We start from the raw sequence: 20,000 nt of genomic DNA, 5'->3' as shown, positions 1-20,000 counted from the left end.
CACACACACACACACACACACACACACACACGTACAGCCTTAAACACTTTGCCATTAGTGGTTTAAAGTTACCTACATGTCACCATGATACCCAGGTTCTAGGTGGTTACACCCAAGATAAGCATGGGCGGTGATATGGGCCCTAATATGGATACCACTATAAATAAAAATGACTGCGCCACTAATGAGTGGAAGCTGAAAAGCGCTTCCCATACACTCTTCAAGTGTGCCTATATACAGGCGCTATAGGCCGTAACGTAAAACACACACACACACACACACACACACACACACACACACACACACACACACACTTGTACACGTTCACGGCCTGTTTCGTGGCATAATTACAGTCTCTGTGCGTGGCGGCGTGGCATGAACGGCGTGGCAGAAAAACGTGCATTGTAAATCTTCTCGGCAGGAGTGGCGGAATGGTGTCGCCGTGGCGGGTGGCGACTGTGGCGGCGGTGGTGGTGCTGATGGCGGTCACGGCGGCGGCGGCGGTGGAGGAGAGTGGTGTTGTTGAGGCGCCCAGCTTTCTGAGCGGCATGATGAGCGGCCTCAGCACGCTGCCAGTCATCGGTAACGTGCTGCGCGCCTCCGTGCACCCTCTCTACCAGCCACTTGTCAGCCCACTCCAACCTGCGCCCATCACCCGTGAGTACTGTGTGTGTGTGTGTGTGTGTGTGTGTGTGTGTGTGTGTGTGTGTGTGTGTGTGTGTGTGTGTGTGTGTGTGTGTGTGTGTGTGTGTGTGTGTGTGTGTGTTTATGTGGATGGGTCCCTTCAGTTACACGCCACGGCAGGTGCCAGGAGTGTTTCACTGTTTGATCTGCTGCAGTCTCTGACGAGACAGCCAGACATTACCCTACGGAACGAGCTCAGAGCTCATTATTTCCGATCTTCGGATAGGCCTGAGACCAGGCACACACCACACACCGGGACAACAAGGTCACAACTCCTCGATTTACATCCCGTACCTACTTACTGCTAGGTGAACAGGGGCTACACGTGAAAGGAGACACACTCAAATATCTCCATCCGGCCGGGGAATCGAACCCCGGTCCTCTGGCTTGTGAAGCCAGCGCTCTAACCACTGAGTTACCGTGTGTGTGTGTGTGTGTGTGTGTGTGTGTGTGTGTGTGTGTGTGTGTGTGTGTGCGCGGTTGCGCGCGTGTGCGTGTGTGATCGCACTACAACAGACATCCCTCCAGCAGGAGAGGACGCCGCAGGTGAGGACGGGGAGCGATGCTTCGGGGAGCTCGGTTGCCTGTCACTCCCAGACACCTTCTTTCACCCAGTGCACCGCCCAATCAACCTGCCGCCTTACCGCCGCGAGCAGGTAGGCGTGACGTTCACGGTACACACTCGTGAGGACCCGCGGGGTACGCCCGTACCGGCGCTGCAGGTGGAGGCAGTGCTCAACACGTCATTCACGCCACAGCGGCCCACCAAGTTCATCATTCACGGCTTCCTGGACCACACGGGTGTTACGTGGATGCTGGTACGTTACTTTGTGCCCTCCTGCTGCCAGTGATTAACCTGCACCACCAGGTGAAACCATTCAGTCCACACGTCCAGCCCACACCACACTTCCCTCTCCCTCTCCCGCCAGTGCAGTGCCCCACACATTTAGTCTCCTGCAGGTACTGGCATTTCACAAACACTCGATCTTTCCAGGACATGGTGCGCGCCCTACTGACCGCGTTGGACCTCAACGTGGTCACCGTGGACTGGTCAGGCGGGTCACAAGCGCTCTACTCGCAGGCCACCACCAACACGCGCCTGGTGGGCCTTGAGGTGGCTCACTTCATTCACTTCCTTAAAAACAAGTTCGGTCTTGACCCTAGAGACGTGCACATCATTGGTCACTCCCTGGGGTCACATACAGCAGGTGTGTGTGTGAGGGTGGGTAGGTGTGTGTAAACATGTAAATGTGTGGCGTGCAACATCAGACAAACTGAACAAAGTACACACTGACATGCAGTACGTGTGTGGCGCAGGTTACGCCGGGGAGCGCGTGGCGGGCCTGGGCAGGATCACCGGCCTGGACCCCGCCGAACCCTTCTTCCAGTTTATGCCGCCCAGTGTGCGCCTCGATCCCTCGGACGCCCTCTTCGTGGATGTAATCCACTCCGACGCCGACTCCATCTTCAACCTAGGAGCAGGTGAGTGGCCACGAGGGAGGAGGGAGCGGTGAGAAATGGGGGAAAGAAAGAGGAGGGTTGGGTGTATATTGGTAAGGGAAGGGATGAGGAGGAGGAGGATTGACACTCCTGAGTGAAGGACAGGGAGGAAGGGAAGGGTTATAGTACCGCTGTGCCGCAGGGTTCGGGCTACGTCAGCCCGTCGGTCACCTTGATTTCTACCCCAACGACGGGCGGGGCCAGCCGGGCTGTGACTCCTTGGCGCGCGTGCCGCTTACAGCGCTCACGGATGGCGTCAATCTGCTCGAGGGTAAGTACGTACTGTACATGCTTGTTTACTTGCATATAACACCATATACGTTCTAAGTGTATGTACAGTACTTGAATTTATGTAACACTACTGCTGCTGGCGCTGCTCTGATACATCTCCCACCCCTTCCCCGCAGGCCTGGACGCCGCCCAGAAGGAGTTCATCGCTTGTCACCACAACAGGGCAGCCAAACTCTTCACCGACTCCATCCTATCTCCGTGTCCCTACACCGCCTTCCAATGCACCTCCTACACCCACTACCTCAAGGTACTGTACCCACGACACACACCTGGTGGGGTGACCATCTGCCTTCCAGGTCACGAGCTATTCTCCTGCAAGATGTGGCCGGGGTGCGGTGTGTGGAATGCCTCATCTTGCAGACCAGACAGGGTAAAGGAGATCTAAGCTCTCGCAAGCAGAGTGCAACTGTCACTTAGTGTCAGGTCAGGACAGTGAATGAATGAACTCTTCAGCAGACACAGTGACGGGTGATGTGTGTTCGCAGGGAGAGTGTGTGAACTGCGGGCAGGACGGCAAGCGGTGCGCTAGGCTGGGGCTGTACGCGGATCGCTGGTTGGGTGACAATCTGACGCAAGTGGAGATGTACCTCTCCACGGGACCCGGGCCGCACTACTGCCGTGAGTGCCGCCTCTCTCTTGTGCTGTCATGAACAATTAACTTGCTGGCACACACAACATCAATACCACTGAATATGTATATGTCACATCACATGAGCCAGATTTATCAAGAAAAAAATAGTTATGTCACTGAAATTGCTTCACCAAGAGAAAAAGAACACATCCAACCTAACCTCACATAACCCGCGCAGACCTGTGTACAACAGAGGTAATGAATGAATATTGTAAAACCACGGTAGCTGTACGCACTCTAACACTCCTCCCCCAATGCGTTGCCCAGTGTACCACTACTTGCTGACGGTGGAGGTGGCGGATCCTGAGGGCATAGGAGGAAGCGCACACGGCAGGCTGCGGGTGTCCCTTATCACGGAGGACGGCGAGATCAAGGACTTTGACCTGTCCAAGGAGTGAGTGAGGCTATCGTGAGGCAGCCAGCCATCCCGTGTTGACTGACAAATGCTTTGCTCTCACCACCACTACTTTCCAAGGCCACAGAGATAGTTAGCCAGTCCTCATCAGTGTTTATCCTATGAATAGCATAGAAAACTTGTTAATCTGTTACTAGAACCATCAAAATACTCGTAAAAACGTCACTTAAATTCGAATCTTTGAAAGCAACGAAGGTGTGACACAGTAGTATTTCAGAGTGTGGCCTAACTGAATGTACTTCTCTACATAAACCCAACACCAATAACAGAAACTACAAACAAGTAAACAAACAAACACACCACCTTCAATAAAGTAAAGAATACTGAAACAACAATGTGGAGGGAAAAAAAATGGTGAGGAGTAAAAAAAACAACTCAAAGCAAACGAAAGGAATAGCAGAGTTCAGCTGAAGAAGGAAAACACACACACACACACACACACACACACACACACACACACACACACACACACACACACACTACACACACAGGAAGGTCAATGCAGGTGAAAGAAGAAAGTGAAGATGACAATGATGCTTGAAAGTAAACGGAAGGAGGAAGAAATGAAAAAAAAAGAATAGAAAAGAAATAAATGGAAATGACAAATACCTGATTGTACACACACATCTATGATGAGAGAGAGAGAGAGAGAGAGAGAGAGAGAGAGAGAGAGAGAGAGAGAGAGAGAGAGAGAGAGAGAGAGAGAGAGAGAGAGAGAGAGAGAGAGAGAGAGAGAGAGAGAGAGTCAACCCACACATAACCTTAAAACATCCACCACTACCACCATCACCACCACCATTACCACCAATCACCTTCTCTCATCCCTCCCGTCCTTCACACAGACGGCCGCTGGCGCTGAAGAGGGGCCAATCATACTCCTTCTTCCTGGAGCACCCGCGGGACCTGAGCTTTGCCACGGAGGCGCTGGTGCACTGGACTTACGAGGCGGATATCTTCAACCCACTTAGTTACTGCGTCATCTTCTGCGACACGAGTCTGGCCATCACACGCCTCACCCTTGCCAGCGTGGACGTGCGGTGAGAGAGAGAGAGAGAGAGAGAGAGAGAGAGAGAGAGAGAGAGAGAGAGAGAGATGGGAGGCTTAGATGATTGGAAGGAGGAATGAGATACGTCTAAACAAGGAAGGAGTGTGACGTCACGGCTCCTGTCCTATGATAAATACTTAAAATCTATTGGGTTGACTTGTCGCTCTAGGTTAAAAATACGGATAAACTCTTGAACTCCCTGCCTTTGTCTGTATTTCCAGCTTCCTATGACTTGACTTCATTCAAGAGGGAGGTTTCAAGACATTTGTTCATGTCCTTTGGCTAAATCTATCGGTTCTGTAAAGAGACTGGCAACTGAGTGGGTCTTTTTTCTTTATATTTTTGTTGCTCTTGGCCAGTCCTCCTCTCTTATATATAAAAAAAAAGGCTGTTTTATCAAGTATGGAGCCGTCTGTATGTTTCGGGTTGTGTGTGTGTGTGTGTGTGTGTGTGTGTGTGTGTGTGTGTGTGTGTGTGTGTGTGTGTGTGTCTCTCTCTCTCTCTCTCTCTCTCTCTCTCTCTCTCTCTCTCTCTCTCTCTCTCTTTGTCTGCTTGTAAAGTATATCCTTCTATTTGAATTTGTCTACTTGTCTGTTTGTCTGCCTGTCTGCCTTCCAGCATGTTTGTATGTTTAGCTTTAATACATTTTTTTGTTATTCCTGGAAATATTATACTGGAACAATAATTCTCTCTCTCTCTCTCTCTCTCTCTCTCTCTCTCTCTCTCTCTCTCTCTCTCACCAACAGAGCTAGGGACAAAGAGAGACGAGAGAAGGCGAGTGAGGCGATGACCAAGACCAATCAAGATCAAGACCAAGACCAAGTGGTAGTGATGTGCCACAAGCAAGGCCGCGCGGTGGTCAGGGTGCAGAGTGAGGCGATGGTGAAGGTGGTGGCCTCCCCGAACTGCCCCAACGCCTCCACCACCTCCTCCCACACCCTCCCCGCCGAAGCCGCTGTCTCTGTCACTCGCAACCTAACCATGGAACTTGTAAACGCTGGCCTTGAGTCTCTGTCCTCTGTCATCTCCGCCATTACGTGAAAGAAGAAAGGAGGGAAGGAAGGATAATTTTGTCCTTTTTTTTTCATGGTTGTCTTTTCTTTTCTTTTCTTTTCTTTTCTTTCTTTTAGGTTGTTCGTGAGGGATGTTCGTTTTGTGTGTGTTATGCGTGTTGTTGTATTTATTATTATTGCATGTGTGTTGTGTGTGTGTGTGTGTGTGTGTGTGTGTGTGATTCACTGTTTGATCTGCTGCAGTCTCTAACGAGACAGCCAGACGTTACCCTACGGAACGAGCTCAGAGCTCATTATTTCCGATCTTCGGATAGGCCTGAGACCAGGCACACACCACACACCGGGACAACAAGGTCACAACTCCTCGATTTACATCCCGTACCTACTCACTGCTAGGTGAACAGGGGCTACACGTGAAAGAGGAGACACCCAAATATCTCCACCCGGCCGGGGAATCGAACCCCGGTCCTCTGGCTTGTGAAGCCAGCGCTCTAACCACTGAGCGTGTGTGTGTGTGTGTGTGTGTGCGTGTGATTATGATGGACGGAGAAAGAAAGATCAATGAAAAAAAGGAAAACTTAATTAATGAAGGATGTAAGAAGAGAAAACAGGAAAGGAGAAGAATGGAAGAAAGCAAGAAGGATGGAGGGAAGGAAGAAAAAAAAAAGGAGGGATGGATGAAGAGAAAGAAGGAAGGGAGGACGGAAGGAAGAAAGGATAGAGGAAAAGAGAGAAGGAAAACTAAAAAAAAAAAAAAAAGTAGTGTACGTGAATAAATGCATTTGATTATGATACCCAACTTGTGTAAGAATAAATCACCATAACAGTCATCACTATCATCACCACCACTATCATCACCATCACTAGCTGTCATTAGTAGATAAGTATATATAGAGTGCACCACGAGCCTTGTCATACTCCTGAACATGCTACTTTGAATGCAGAACACCCTTTTCAAGTCCCTGTCATTGGCTACTGTGAGGTGGACTGGAGGTTTGAAATGTGTTTGGTGGAGATGGAGGAGGTGGAGGGGCATCTGGTGGAGGAGGATATGAAGTGGATGGATAGCCAGGTGAGAAAAAAAAAAGGTTGAGAGGCTATGGTGGAGGAGGTGGTAGAATATAAAGTTGATGGATGGAGGGAAGTGAGAAAGAAAGTGGAGAGGGTCTGGTGGAGGAGGTATACGATATGAAGTGGATGGATGGAGGGAAGTGAAAAAGAAAGTGGAGAGAAGGATCTGGTGGATGGATGGAGGGAAGTGAGAAAGTGGAGACGGTCTGGCGGGGCAGGTAGAAGGATATGAAGTGGATAGAAGGTCAAGTAATAAAGGAAGAAGGCTCTGGTGAAGGAGATGGAAACATGTGAAGTGGATGGAGAGAGGGAGGTGAGAGGAGAGAGGGAGTATGCTTTGGTGAGGAGGTGGAAGGATATATAGCTGGAGGGAGAAACAGGTGAGAGAAGGTGAAGAGGCTCTGGTGGATGAAGTGGAAGGGAAGAGCAGAAAGGTAGAGAAATACATCATACACATCACTACATATTACCCTCAAAACAATACAAAATACAAAGCACTGTATTCCCTCGCTACTAGTACACGATCTTGTCATGAAGATAAAAAAAAAATGTATCTTAGACGAGGCATCTTTGATTTGCACTGAGCTCTAGTCACTAAACTATGAAAACTAATCTTCCATGGCTCTCAATGGGAACATAATGCACTTTTATCACTCCCCTCTGTGTCATCCTGAGTTGATGATCAGATTGTGCCACACTGCATCAATCACTCGTCCTCAGGTACAGTAGCGGTCATAAGTTGTGTCCTTCGTCGGTATGTTAACTCGCACACAGTTCAAGATTGAAGGTTTGAACAAAGGTGCGTCGTGGTGAGAGGACTGTGATGTGCCGACGAGGAAGAAGAGGACAATTTACGACCGATATTGTACATTCATTCTTTAAGGGAACTGGCATTTCAAGTGGGCCTTTTTTTTTTTTTTTTTTTGTTGCCCTGGGCTAGTTTTCCCTCTTGCATAAAAAAAGATGCACTCTTGTCTCTTTTCAACTATGAAAACTGCTGAAATTCTTATGTAACCATTTCCCTGTGTGTGTGTGTGTGTGTGTGTGTGTGTGTGTTTTCACTGTTTGTTTGATCTGCTGCAGTCTCTGACGAGACAGCCAGACGTTACCCTACGGAACGAGCTCAGAGCTCATTATTTCCGATCTTCGGATAGGCCTGAGACCAGGCACACACCACACACCGGGACAACAAGGTCACAACTCCTCGATTTACATCCCGTACCTACTCACTGCTAGGTGAACAGCTACACGTGAAAGGAGACCGGCCGGGGAATCGAACCCCGGTCCTCTGGCTTGTGAAGCCAGCGCTCTAACCACTGAGCTACCGGACTGTGTGTGTGTGTGTGTGTGTGTGTGTGTGTGTGTGTGCGCGCAAAATATTAATGTCCTTCCAATCTGATTACTAAGTTTGCTTTGCAGCAGGCACACACTAACCACTCCATAACCACACTAGTGACTGATGATAAGCATGCCACTCTCCTTCCTTCCTTCATTCACACACACACACACACACACACACACACACACACACACACACACACACACACACTATAGCAGAATTCACAAGAAATTCATTGATCTTAGACATACAATATTTCGTGAAATTTATTATATATAATAAAATTTCATGAAACGAATTTCCTGAAGTGTTTTAAGTATTTCCTTCTGTACGGCGCCGTGTAGAAATATAGTTAAAAAGAAAAAAAAATCCTTAACTCCTTCAGTTTGGTTATGATTAGACGATTTTATTTACATTAGGAAGGCTCTATGAAGGTTAGCAGATTAATGGCTAGAGTCTTCACTATTCTAATCTCCACGAAAGTTTTTGAAGCTGTATAAAAACGCCAACTGGTTAACAGAATAAATGTACCTTCAACTAGCAATGAATAGACTAGAGGTGTTTCAGATCATGGTCCTCTAGTCAACACAAACCTACCCCTGAAATCACCTCGTATACTGCTGCTGATTATTAGGCCAGTATTCACAAACGGCTTGCTCTCTCATCACAACAATTTTCTAAGCTCACAGAGACGACTAGCCGGGTTTTCAAGACAGTTTCTCCTTTCAGTAAACTAGAAATCTTTCCAATCCAACAGAAAGAAGGATAGAGAGATGCACATACATAGACAAACAGATAGACAGACAGATAAACAGACAGACAGACAGCTAAACAGACAGGCAGACAAACAGAAACAAAGGTGAAGGAGAGAGAAATAAAAGCCAGATATATAGACAGAATCATAAAAATACCTTTAAAAATACGAGTATCTTCAACTAGAGCCTTTGAAAAGTAGGGATGGTGAGAGAGAAAAAGGCGTTTCAGAACACGGACTTAACACGCAGTCACATCGCACATTCCTAACATTATCATTCACTACATACAAACCTGAAAACTGAAACGACACCGACACAATGTTCATAAAGCGTGTTCGAGCGTGCGTGTGTTGCTTCGAGACAGCGCAGCGTGAGCCACTACCAAGTCTGTCGCACGGCCTTTCTCGTATACGAAGGCCGTCTTAGGTGAGTTAGGTATTGTGGATTACGAGTACATGTATGACTTAGGAAATAAATACACAACATCTGACGCATACAAATTACCAATCCTATGAACACAATGCATACTTAAACACAATAAGTTTTATAGATCAGTAGATGCAGAAAATCATAACCAAACTATAAAACAAGACGATTATTTCCTTCCACACATTATAATCTCACTTTACCTTCAGCGTCCTGGCCGAGTGTCAGAGGTTGTCCTTAGTGCGCTGATAATAACACACAAGGGCAGGATGTCGCAGATAAAACGAAATAAGCACTAACAAACGCAAAATTATTCTCTCCTCCCTCCGTCAACACCGCTGTTCCAATACTACTGCGTGTTGTAAGAAGGCTCCGTGAGACTTCTAATAAACTCCATTACTGTCACAAAAATTATGCTGGTGGTGTGCAAGATGATTGAATTAGTATAAGAAACATACATAATAAATGGTAGATTGATTGGATTTAATAAATGTATTCAATGAGTATAACTTTTGTTGACATCGTACAAAGAAAGTATCGTACTGTTGTCAATCACGCATCGAGTTGAAATACTAAATACCTGAAATATTGCTCATTAATGAAACTTCACTCTCTCTCTCTCTCTCTCTCTCTGCAAGGATAGACAAACACACACAGTCCCACTGCTGTCTTCATTCGTCATGGTGTTAATCTTAATATAATAAATCCACTTCCTTAACCATTAATACTTCACTTAACTCTACGGGGGATAACCGATACAACACATGAATATTGTACATGAAACCTACAATATATTATGTATATAAGTCTGTATAATAATGATATAGTATCCATGCTCTGATAACAATACAATATATTTATGACTATCAATTTCTCTTTATTTGTTTAGATAAGTAGGCTCCATTGGTTTTAGTTTAGAGGAAGTAACATATATGCAGTAATGTAGTATCTGAACACTGAACACTGATGGTAAAGAGAAGAGCCCGTATTTTGAAACGCTTTGTGTTCTCACCACGACTATTTTCTCAGGCCAGACACCATTCGTCGGGTTTTCATGGGTGTTTTTTTTTTTTTTAATTTCTTTTTTTTTTTACATTGATAATACGATATCCTCACTTCACTACTGGGATTATGAAAACATCTCTGAAAAATATCTATCTTGTCCGTTAAAGGATGGCTGTCAAACTTCCTGGAATTATGAAAACTTCCCCCAAAAAATCCCCAAAACCTATCAGACTATCATAATAATCACAAAAAACACCTCTAAAAAACCCTGCAACTCAATACAGCATATCAATCTGTCACTGAAATCTGAAAACACTCTTGAAATCCCTGCATCTTTCATTACAGCCTGTCAAACTGTCACTGCCATCATGAAACACCCCTGAAAATCTCTGCACTTTTCACTACATCCTGTCAAACTGTCACTGCAGTCACATAAATGTCCGCTGGCGCCTGAAAAAATAGCGGAGACGAGACACCGAGACGCTTGAAAATACGGTCCATTAAGGTGTGAGCCACGGGACAACATCAATGACTGGGCGATGCTGATGAACATTTACTTTAGTCATCACTAAAAATTATCACGTTTTTGCTCATCGTTCTTATCAAAACCAATCGAGAGAAAACGGATCCCCTTTGACCGAAGAAAGGCACACTCAACTACGACAGGCTGCAGACATTGAAGAATTGTGGGGCTCAGGCAGCGTGTAATCGACTGCTCCTCTCCTCAGTCAGACAAACAATTTAAGCACCTCGAAATTAAGTGAATAGATAAATATTGAGAACATAAACAATCTTTGCCCAAAGGCCCGTATTTTGAAACACTTTATTTATTACGATTTTTCAGAGGCCTCAGAGATTATTAAAAAAGTTGTCATGGGTGTTTCTTTGTTTTTCTAATTCATAATGAAAAAAAAATAACATTGGTTTGAATATAACTGAAAGCTTGACAACACCCTTGAAAGCCAAAAGATGAAATACAAATGTCTCAATACGTGAACAGTTTGCAGTGTGGCTCTAATATGACTGACTGGAAAGTCTCCAGCTTGGCTGAATAAATTTATGCCACTCACTCAAATGTTTACTAAACCACGCCTCTTTTTTTTTTTATTTACATCTCTTACATAAATTAACAAGAAAAAAAAATGGCGTTTTTCTTTCTTTTTTGTTTTTACCCAGATTACTTACATGAAATATAAATAAAATTGTTTATAAATGTATTTTATCCAAATATATATATATATATATATATATATATATATATATATATATATATATATATATATATATATATATATATATATAAAGCTATGAAAGTGCTCTTATTTGCTTTCTTCCACAAACATATTCACAAAATTATCCATTTATAAAAAAGATAAAAACCAGACAAATAGTGAATGGAAAGACACCATCCATCACTCACAAGCTTTGGTTCACCACGCCTCTTCGTCTTACCGTATAAAAAAAATTAAATACCTTTTTTTTAAGTTTTCTTTTTTTACCCACCATTGACCAGATCCACAAAAATGTTCCATGTAAAAAATATATTATAAAACAGACAAGAACCAGTGAGTACAAAGACACCATGGAATGTACGTGGGTGTTGAGTGCACCGGGCCAAGCCAAGGGCAGAGGTGCGTCTTGTCGGGCCCCTACTCTGAAGCGTACTGTTGTCTCACCACGACTATTTTCAAAGACGACTGAGATGAGTAGCCGGGTTCTCAAGAGTGTTTCTCCTGCTAATAATGTAAAAATCTTGTTAATTCATCACCAGAGTCATGATACCACTCTTAAAAACCAGCGTAATGTTAACCATACAGAGCCTTTTGAAAGTAGTGGAGGTGGGGCACAGGAACGCTTCAGGATATCTCTCTGCTCTCTGTCTGGGCCTCTCGCCTCGGGATAACACACAAGAGAGGCAGTTCCCGATGTGAGCGCACAGAATCACGCCTTTCCATCACTCTGGGGGGATCAAACTTCTTTTTTTCTGTCGAATGGGAAGGAAAATGCTCGTAACTAGAGAGAAGATTTGCTTAACTGAGTCAGCATTAGTTTGATCTACTTATTTATATTTTTGCGTATGGTGATGAGTGACAATGACGATATATATTTTCTGTTTTGTTACATCTCCCTCTTCGACGCTTAAAAGGTGAAAGAAGAAAATTTAGCCTGCCGGAGTGAAAACAGCATGATTCTGTACCAACACACACACTATTCCTTTCCTAGTAGCTCGCGTGTGGAGTCGAACTAATCACCGCGTTCTTCACCTCACCAAACACGTATTCTTAAACGTTTCGAGCTTTCACCAGACTTTTTCCAATGACTAGACATTCTAGATCCTCTCGAGTGTCTCATTGAGCGCGCGGAACCCTTTTTTAAATCAATGATGAACACACCGTTGAAAATCCCCAATAATATCTAGTAGAGCCAGTGGAAAGAAGTGGCGAGACATCGAACTATTTAAGAATACGAATCTCATTTAGAATCAGACATGATGCACATCCAGACTCCTTCTAGCTTGGTCCCTTCATCACTTCCTGTAAACTCCTCACCTCGACTCGTCATCACGCGAGACACACAAGTACGTTATAAAAAAAAAAAAAGAGTTCCTTGCGATACATTCTACATCTAAGCTTACGTTCACTATGATGTTTTGTGCGAGGAAGTTTTAACATCCTGCCCGCCCACACCTTATTCTTTTTGGTTCATCGGAGTACAAAAGTCCTCCTTTGTACTTCCCTTTTCTCATTCTGACTCACATGAAATTCCACGTAATTGAATTCGCTCCTGTAAATATCAACAGTTCATTAAGCTCGAGTCATGTTCGTGTTTGGAGGTCAAGGTACGGTACAGTGCAGCGATAGTAGTAGTAGTAGTAGAAGTAGCAGTAGTAGTAGTAGTAGTAGTAGTAGTAGTAGTAGTAGTAGTAGTAGTAGTAGTAGTAGTAGTAGTAGTAGTAGTAGTAGCAAATCATCTCAGCCTGTTTAAAGTTAGGTTGAAGTGATATTCAGTTAGATTAGGCTAGTATTAACATATCATAACCTAACTCATCTCAAAAATACCTAGGGTGAGTAGTAGTAGTGGTGGTGGTGGCGGTATTTCCCTAGGCGGTCAGTGTGGGGTTTACCGAGCTAGCGGCGGGCTGTCCAGTGGCGTCCCTCGCTCGGCTGAGGTGTGAAGAGGCAGGTTGTAAGCTCACGTAGGTGGTGCAGCCACGTGCTCGCCACCAGGACACACGTGCACTGCAGGCGGCGCGGCGTGGTGATGTGCTCTGTGCTGTCCCTTGTGATGGTGGTAGTGGTGGTGGTGTCCGTTTTGGTGGTGAATCTACCTTAACGTTTCCTCTCTTTCGTTAAGTTCACTTCCTCCTATTTAGCGGGTGAAATACTGCCTTACTTCACTCTTTCTAGTGAATTAAAATGAACATTTCTTCTCTTTTTGGTTCAGTCCAGTTTACTTCAGTTCAGTTCCTTCCCCTCCTTACAGGAAAATAATCTCAACATTCCCCTCTTTTTCAGAAAATTCACTTCCTTCTTCCCCTTTTCACAGATTTACCTCACAACTTCCTCTTTTCGGTAAACTCACATCCTTGCTTCTTTTTTTTTCTTTAGCATTAGATTTTCCTCAACACCTTCTCTTCCCTTCCTTTGCTTTGACAATAGAATCCTCCTCTTTCTAAAGCGACTGAAGCATAAATTTGTGTCCATAACGTGACGAAAAAATGGAATGAGTCAGCACAGTGAAGAACAAGTAACGTGAGAGCCTTTGAAACACGAACATGGAATAGAGTGAAGAGCGAAGTGAATGACGCTCAATACACTGCAATGGTGTGTGTGTGTGTGTGTGTGTGTGTGTGTGTGTGTGTGTGTGTGTGTGTGTGTGTGTGTGTGTGTGTGTGTGTGTGTGTGCACCTGTGTGACCTCTCTCACTGTCAAGAGAAAGGTCATGAAGTATTGATAAAGTGCTCTCCTTACAAACAACTCGGGTAATTCAAACTAAAGCTAACTTATAATGGAATGCGTGGCTCAGGTTGTCACCAAACTATATACAAAAACACGAGAAACCTTGGCACGTATTCAGACACCCTTTGCACACACGCTCACCACACCAGACTCTTTACAAAGGCCACAGAGGAGTTTAGCAGGGTTCTCAATCGTGTTTCTTCATTAGATAACGTAGAAATTTGATCAATCTGCCACTGGAATCGGAAAAAAACACGCTTAAGAACCCTGTATCACTTCAACTGGAGCCTTTTGAAAATAGAAGGTGGGGCGCAAAGGTGTTTCAGAAAGCGGTCCAGAGAGAGGCGGTGGAGTCAGTGGTGTAGGAAGGGCGCAGCAGCTATATGTGTTGTGACCTGCTTTACCTACTCGCTCTTCCCTTCAGGAGTGTTTTCAAAAGCCACGCAGGTAATCAGCAGAAGTTTCACGGGTAATTTCCTTCTCATCAACGGCACAAAGAGTTCGCTAAGTATATTATTGCAAGCCTTATCAAAACACCTCGAGAACTCCAATCCTGAAAGCAGGCTAGACAAGACGCTGAATGTTCAGGAATGACTCTCTCTCTCTCTCTCTCTCTCTCTCTCGCTTTCCTATACCACTTTTCAGCGTCCTTCCTTTAACTAACCGCACGAGAACGTATTATTTTTTTCTTCTCATCTCCACTCCTGAACACTTTTGCCCCTCTGACGCCCAGGTTAGGAACGGTAGGTGTCTATTGTTCGTCTTTTGTTCAGCTACTGTTCCACTGTTTCCTTAGGACGTAGTGGAGATTGGAGTCGTGCCTAAGTATGGTTATCAGTGTTGTTAGTTAATGTAGATGTTAGGTCACATGAATATTAGCCATCATAGCTTTTTTTATGACAGGTTAGGTTAGGTTAAGATTGGGTCAAGTTAAGTTAAAGATGGGTTAGCTCAGGTGAGGTTAGGTTAAGTTAGGTCATGAAGTTTGGTCAAGCCAGTTAAGATTAGGTTAGGTTACGCTGGGGTGAATTAGGTTATCAAGTGTAAGTAAACCTAACCAGCCATACCAATCAACGCGAGTGGCTATTCATGTGACCTGAGGCGCCGTGACTCCACCTGTGACCTCCTAACTAAAGCCGTGACGCGATACAGTGACGGGAAGGGATCGAACAGTGACGTGACATGACGTGATCTAAGTGCAACCAAGTGCTTCCCTCACACTGCAGGGCAGGAACCTAAGGGGAAGAATTACATGTCCGTGCACGCAAGGCAGGGTTCTCTTCCTGTGGTTCTGTACCAAGAATTGTATCCTATGCTCTCCAGCCCCACGGAAACCAGTAGTCAGAAACACTTTAATCTCTCACTACAACTATTTTCAAAGGTCACAGAAACGCTTAGCCGGTTCCCAAGAGCGTTTTTTCAGTTGATAATAGAAGAACCTCGTTATTCTGTCATTGGAACCATAAAAACGCCCTAAAAAAACCGTGACTCAAACTAAAGCACTTTGAATGTAGTGGAGGTGTGGAGTAGAAGTGTTTCAGATTATGGTCCTGAGACGAACACACACGTCTCACCGTCACCGCCTTCATCAGCGCCTCCTGCTGCGTGCACGAGCCTCAACTAAGATTAACTAAGACGAAATATACACCGTTGCTTCCTGCTTAACTAAATTACACCCACATCTGCTTCATGTATCTCTGCCTCCATTTGCCGTTCAGTTCTCTCTTACCCCCCCTCCCCCTTTGCTTCCTAGAACGAAAAGCGGTGGTACGTTAGTCTGTCAGTTCCGTCTTAGGGTGACTGTTGGCTCTTCCTCTCCAGCCAACCAGCCAGTCAGTGCCAATACAGCCGTTCACTTAGGGACTGGTTAAATAAAGACTTTCTTTTATCAGATATACTCTTGAAAGAATTTAAAGCACACACACACACACACACACACACACACACACACACACACACACACACACACACACACCATGACCCGTATTCTGAAACTCCCTGCTCTCTCAACACGACTATTTTCAAAGACACACATGATTGGACAGGTTGTCAAGAGTGTTTCTCCTGTTATTAATGTACAAAGCTTATTACTCCATCACTAGAACAATAAAAACACCTTAAGAGCCCATGCAACTTAAACTAGTCTTTTGAATGTAATAGAGGTGGGGAGGGAAGTGTTTCAGAATATGGCCCTACAGCTCATTAATTTTGACTGACGGAGGATTGGCAGCTGACGGAGGCCTCGCGACACATGCACGGACTGACAGACCCGGCACGAATCCTGGGTGTGCCGCTGAACCCCGCACGAGTGAACCATATCGCTTCACGTATGTGTTCGCGGAGCTTAGAACAGACACGCCCTTTCCTACTCTCACAATACCAAAAGACTGCGGTGACGAGACTTTTTGCCGTCACTGTACAAACCCTCACTTTCACTATCGCCATCACAGGACCCATATAATAAAAAGGCTCCCATAATGACTATTTTCAGACGGCAGATGATTACCGGAATCCTCACGGGCGTGGTTTACTATTGACGCGCACTCCTTGCTAAACTATCACTAGAAACATAACAAAAACTCCCTCAGGAAATTGATATAACCTGCTAGAATCTGAAAATAGTCGATACAGACGCCGGAGTACTGGAAAATACTGAGAATACGGGCCAGGAAAGCCACCAGCCACACCCAAAATACGAGAACAAACTGCGCAGCGATTCCTCGACAGACAGACTCCCCGCCCCGTCGCAGTCTACAGCCACACCTCTTCACTGTTAGCCACTAGTCATACTCTGTCGTCAGCCACCTCTGTTGCAGGGGAGGACAGCTTGGCAGGGGCGTTCTCCTGGCCCGCGTCGGTGGTGCGTGGCCCTGAAGGAGACGTGGGCCCGGCCATCGCGGGATTCTTGTCAGTGAAGTACCCGCTAGGTTTCGGTTTGAGGTGGCGGTTGTTCATCTCCATGTGGACGATCTTCATGAACTCCATCTGCGCCGCCAGCTTCTGTATCTCCTCCTGCAGGGACAGAGGAGAAGTGGTAGTGAAGGTGGTAGCGGGTTGTTTGGTGTGTGAAGGATCGGGTGCTGTGTAGTAGTAGTAGTAGTAGTAGTAGCAGTGGTGGTGGTGGTGGTATAGTAATAGTAGTAGTAGTAATAAAAACCTGATTATATAAGTATCAGCAGCATAGCATCTTACCATAAATAGCATAACAATTCACAAATAAACAAATAAATAGAAAAACAACAACAGTGGCAACAAAAACAACTACAACAACAGAAGCAGCAGCAGCACCAGACGAATCCACTCTCCTTCCCTCCCGCTCTATTCAAACCTCCAGCAGACACAACCAAAGCAGGGAGCTCACACAAAACGGGCGAGTCAACACAGATTATAAAAAAACACACCAGCAGGTCCACCAAACATCAAAGGCATCACATGGAGAGATTATTGACAAGAGACACGTACCAGCCGGCCTACCGTGACCCTTTCAAAATGTCAGCTGCCTCCTTATCTCTTCCTGCGAATGAAAAACACGCTTGGGAGGGAAGAGAGGGGGTGGAATGGGAGGAGGGATCGAAGTGGAGGCATATAGAGGTAGAGAGGCAGGGAGAGAAGGACGGAGGGAGGAGTGGGAAGGAAGGAGGTAGTGGTAGAGAGAGAGAGTAGGGAGGGAAGAGCAGGGAAGAAGTGGTGAACAGGAAGGGAATGGTAGGGAGAAAGTGATTAGCAGGGAGTGAATGGGAAGAAGTGGTGAGCAAGGAGTGGGAGGGAGATAGACAGGGAGGGAAGCAGGGAGGAGGAGCATGGAAATGGTGAGCAGGGAAGGAATGGCTAAGGAGGAAGGGAGAGGGAGGGAGACAGGAAGGGAAATAGGGAGGAAATAGCATAGAAGTGGCGGACAGGGAAGAAATGGTAGAGAGACAGGGAGTGGGAGGGAGATAGGGGAGGGAAGCAGGGAGGGAATGACAGGGAAGTGGCGGGCAGGGAGGCAATGGTAAGAAAGCAGGGAGTGGATTAAAGTAGAGGGATTTTCTTTTCTTTCTACAAACATTCCATTTTCCTTCATACATTCTCTAGCAACAATAAAAAAAAAAAAAAAAAAACGCAAGAAAATGGACAAAAAAAAAGAAAAGATACAGGAAATGAAAGATTATTTACGTGAAAACCTGATAAACTATTTTTTCTTTTCTTTTCGCTAACTCTACATTCTCTAAATATTCTCTTTTCATTTTATAAAGGAAGACGAGAATGATCCAAGCATCCAACGTAGACACAATTAAAGAAAACGAAAAACTGAAAACGTGGAATTATTTAGATATACTACGTTAATCTCGCTTGGATCTTTGCTCTTCCCACAATCTTCGTGTTAACTCAGGCAGGAAGGAACTGAGCGCGGCCTGCAGCGGACACAACATTAGGTGGACAGCATGTTAGCGTCCAGTAGGAGGAAGAAGAGGGTGAGGGGAGGGAGATGAGACTGCGAGAGGGGAGTAAGGAGAGGTTGGTCCCAAATACAGTCGCCAACGATATCTAGACTGTATTTTGAAGGACTTTTAACCTATCCAGAGAAGTGTAGCATTGGTTTGCATTAGATAAAAGGACAAAGAGAAAATGGGAATCTAATCTTGTCTTTTACCGGATACAAAGCTAACGAAGAGCAAGTGAAGTGAGAAAGAAGAAAGGGAGGGAGAAGGGAAGAGGATAGACGGAAAACAAAAGAAAAACAATGGAAAAAGCAAGAATAATGAAACGAAAAATATGTTGAAATAAAAAGAAATTAAAATAGAAACTCAAAGAAGGAAAGGGAAAGTAAAATAATGCTAGCGGAGAGGAAGAGGAGAAAAGGAAGGGAAATAAATCAAAATAATGAAAAGGAAGGGAAAGATGGAAAGAAAGGAAAACACTAGTAAATGAGAGAAACGCACAATATAAAGAAAAAAACGAGAGAGAGAGAGAGAGAGAGAGAGAGAGAGAGAGAGAGAGAGAGAGAGAAAAGTGAAGGGATGAAAGAGGTAAAGGAGGAAATGAGGGAGAATAGTGAAAGCATAGATGAGAAAAAGAAAAAGAAAATACGAAGGGTAGAAAAAAGGGAAGGGAAAGAGAAAGAAGGAAGGGAAGAGGGAGAAAAAATAAAAAATAATAAAAGAACGGTGGAGGAAAGGAGTTCGAAAAAAAAGGATAGATGAGAGGAAATGAGGAAAGGAAAGGAAAGGAAAGGAGAAATTAAGGAAAAGCGGGTAAAGGAGAGAAATGGAGGAAGGGGCAAGGAAAGGAAAAGGGGAAATAAGAAAAGCATGAAACAAGAAAGAAGAAAGAGGAATAAGAGAAAAAAAAGGGGAAACGGAGGAGGAAAGACTGGCCCTGATAAAAGAGGGAAAGAATACAAACAACTGAAAATCTGGGAAAGCAAGGGCGAGCAAGGGGACAGAGAGGAGGAAAAGGCCGCCAGGGGGGGAGGCGGCAAGATAAATCGAGGTCCAGATAATGAAACACCTCCACTACATTTAAAAGTCTCAGTTGATATTACACCGGATTTTAAGAGTCTTTTTTTTACAAATGTAGTGACAGATAAACAATAATTTGACGTTTTGAATAGTAGAAACAGTCTTAAGAAACAGGCTTAACATCTCTGTGGCCTTAGGAAACAGTCGAGGTGGGAGAATAAAGCGGTTCTGGGTCATTTTTAGTTATAGTGACAGATTAACAATATCTTTAAGTTTTGAACAGGGAAAAGAGTCTTCAGAATCATACTAATCATCTCTGTGGCTTAGGGAAACAGTCAAGGTGAGAGCGCAGAGCGATTTTGGATCTTTATAGTTTTAGTGACAGATTAACAATATTTCTACGTTTTGAAGAGGAGGAAAAGTCT

At 44.9% G+C, this 20,000-nt stretch overlaps 3 protein-coding genes across 7 annotated transcripts in view; 1 reads left to right on the top strand and 2 right to left on the bottom strand.

Annotated features, from left to right (window-relative positions):
• LOC123507054 (pancreatic triacylglycerol lipase-like) overlaps positions 1 to 5,730 on the top strand; it is a 15,957-nt gene extending 10,227 nt beyond the window's left edge. For 4 of the 5 annotated variants that reach the window (XM_045259591.1, XM_045259589.1, XM_045259590.1 and 1 more), the window contains 10 exons: positions 422 to 657; positions 1,213 to 1,502; positions 1,679 to 1,892; positions 2,002 to 2,166; positions 2,327 to 2,455; positions 2,592 to 2,722; positions 2,961 to 3,093; positions 3,374 to 3,500; positions 4,364 to 4,558; positions 5,313 to 5,730. In XM_045259591.1, the coding sequence (XP_045115526.1) occupies positions 432 to 657; positions 1,213 to 1,502; positions 1,679 to 1,892; positions 2,002 to 2,166; positions 2,327 to 2,455; positions 2,592 to 2,722; positions 2,961 to 3,093; positions 3,374 to 3,500; positions 4,364 to 4,558; positions 5,313 to 5,607 (1,905 nt within the window). In that variant the 5' untranslated portion in view covers positions 422 to 431 and the 3' untranslated portion in view covers positions 5,608 to 5,730. The remainder of the gene's footprint in view (positions 1 to 421; positions 658 to 1,212; positions 1,503 to 1,678; positions 1,893 to 2,001; positions 2,167 to 2,326; positions 2,456 to 2,591; positions 2,723 to 2,960; positions 3,094 to 3,373; positions 3,501 to 4,363; positions 4,559 to 5,312) is intronic. The other variant, XM_045259588.1, reaches the window with a different exon arrangement.
• The window catches only part of LOC123507056 (pancreatic triacylglycerol lipase-like), a 72,331-nt gene extending 60,943 nt beyond the window's left edge, over positions 1 to 11,388 (bottom strand). Inside the window, exon 1 of the mRNA XM_045259593.1 lies at positions 9,374 to 11,388. The gene's annotated coding sequence lies outside the window, so the exon portion shown is untranslated. The remainder of the gene's footprint in view (positions 1 to 9,373) is intronic.
• Positions 11,389 to 11,701: 313 nt separating this feature from the next.
• LOC123507010 (probable G-protein coupled receptor CG31760) overlaps positions 11,702 to 20,000 on the bottom strand; it is a 124,460-nt gene continuing 116,161 nt past the window's right edge. The window contains exon 16 of the mRNA XM_045259505.1: positions 11,702 to 17,146. Coding sequence (XP_045115440.1) covers positions 16,919 to 17,146 — 228 coding nt within the window. The 3' untranslated portion in view covers positions 11,702 to 16,918. The remainder of the gene's footprint in view (positions 17,147 to 20,000) is intronic.

The sequence above is a fragment of the Portunus trituberculatus genome, chromosome 21 (genome assembly GCF_017591435.1).
Source record: "Portunus trituberculatus isolate SZX2019 chromosome 21, ASM1759143v1, whole genome shotgun sequence".
Taxonomy (NCBI): domain Eukaryota; kingdom Metazoa; phylum Arthropoda; class Malacostraca; order Decapoda; family Portunidae; genus Portunus; species Portunus trituberculatus.
The sequence above is the reverse complement of the archived record's forward strand: the minus strand, read 5'-3'. Positions and strand labels throughout refer to the sequence as shown.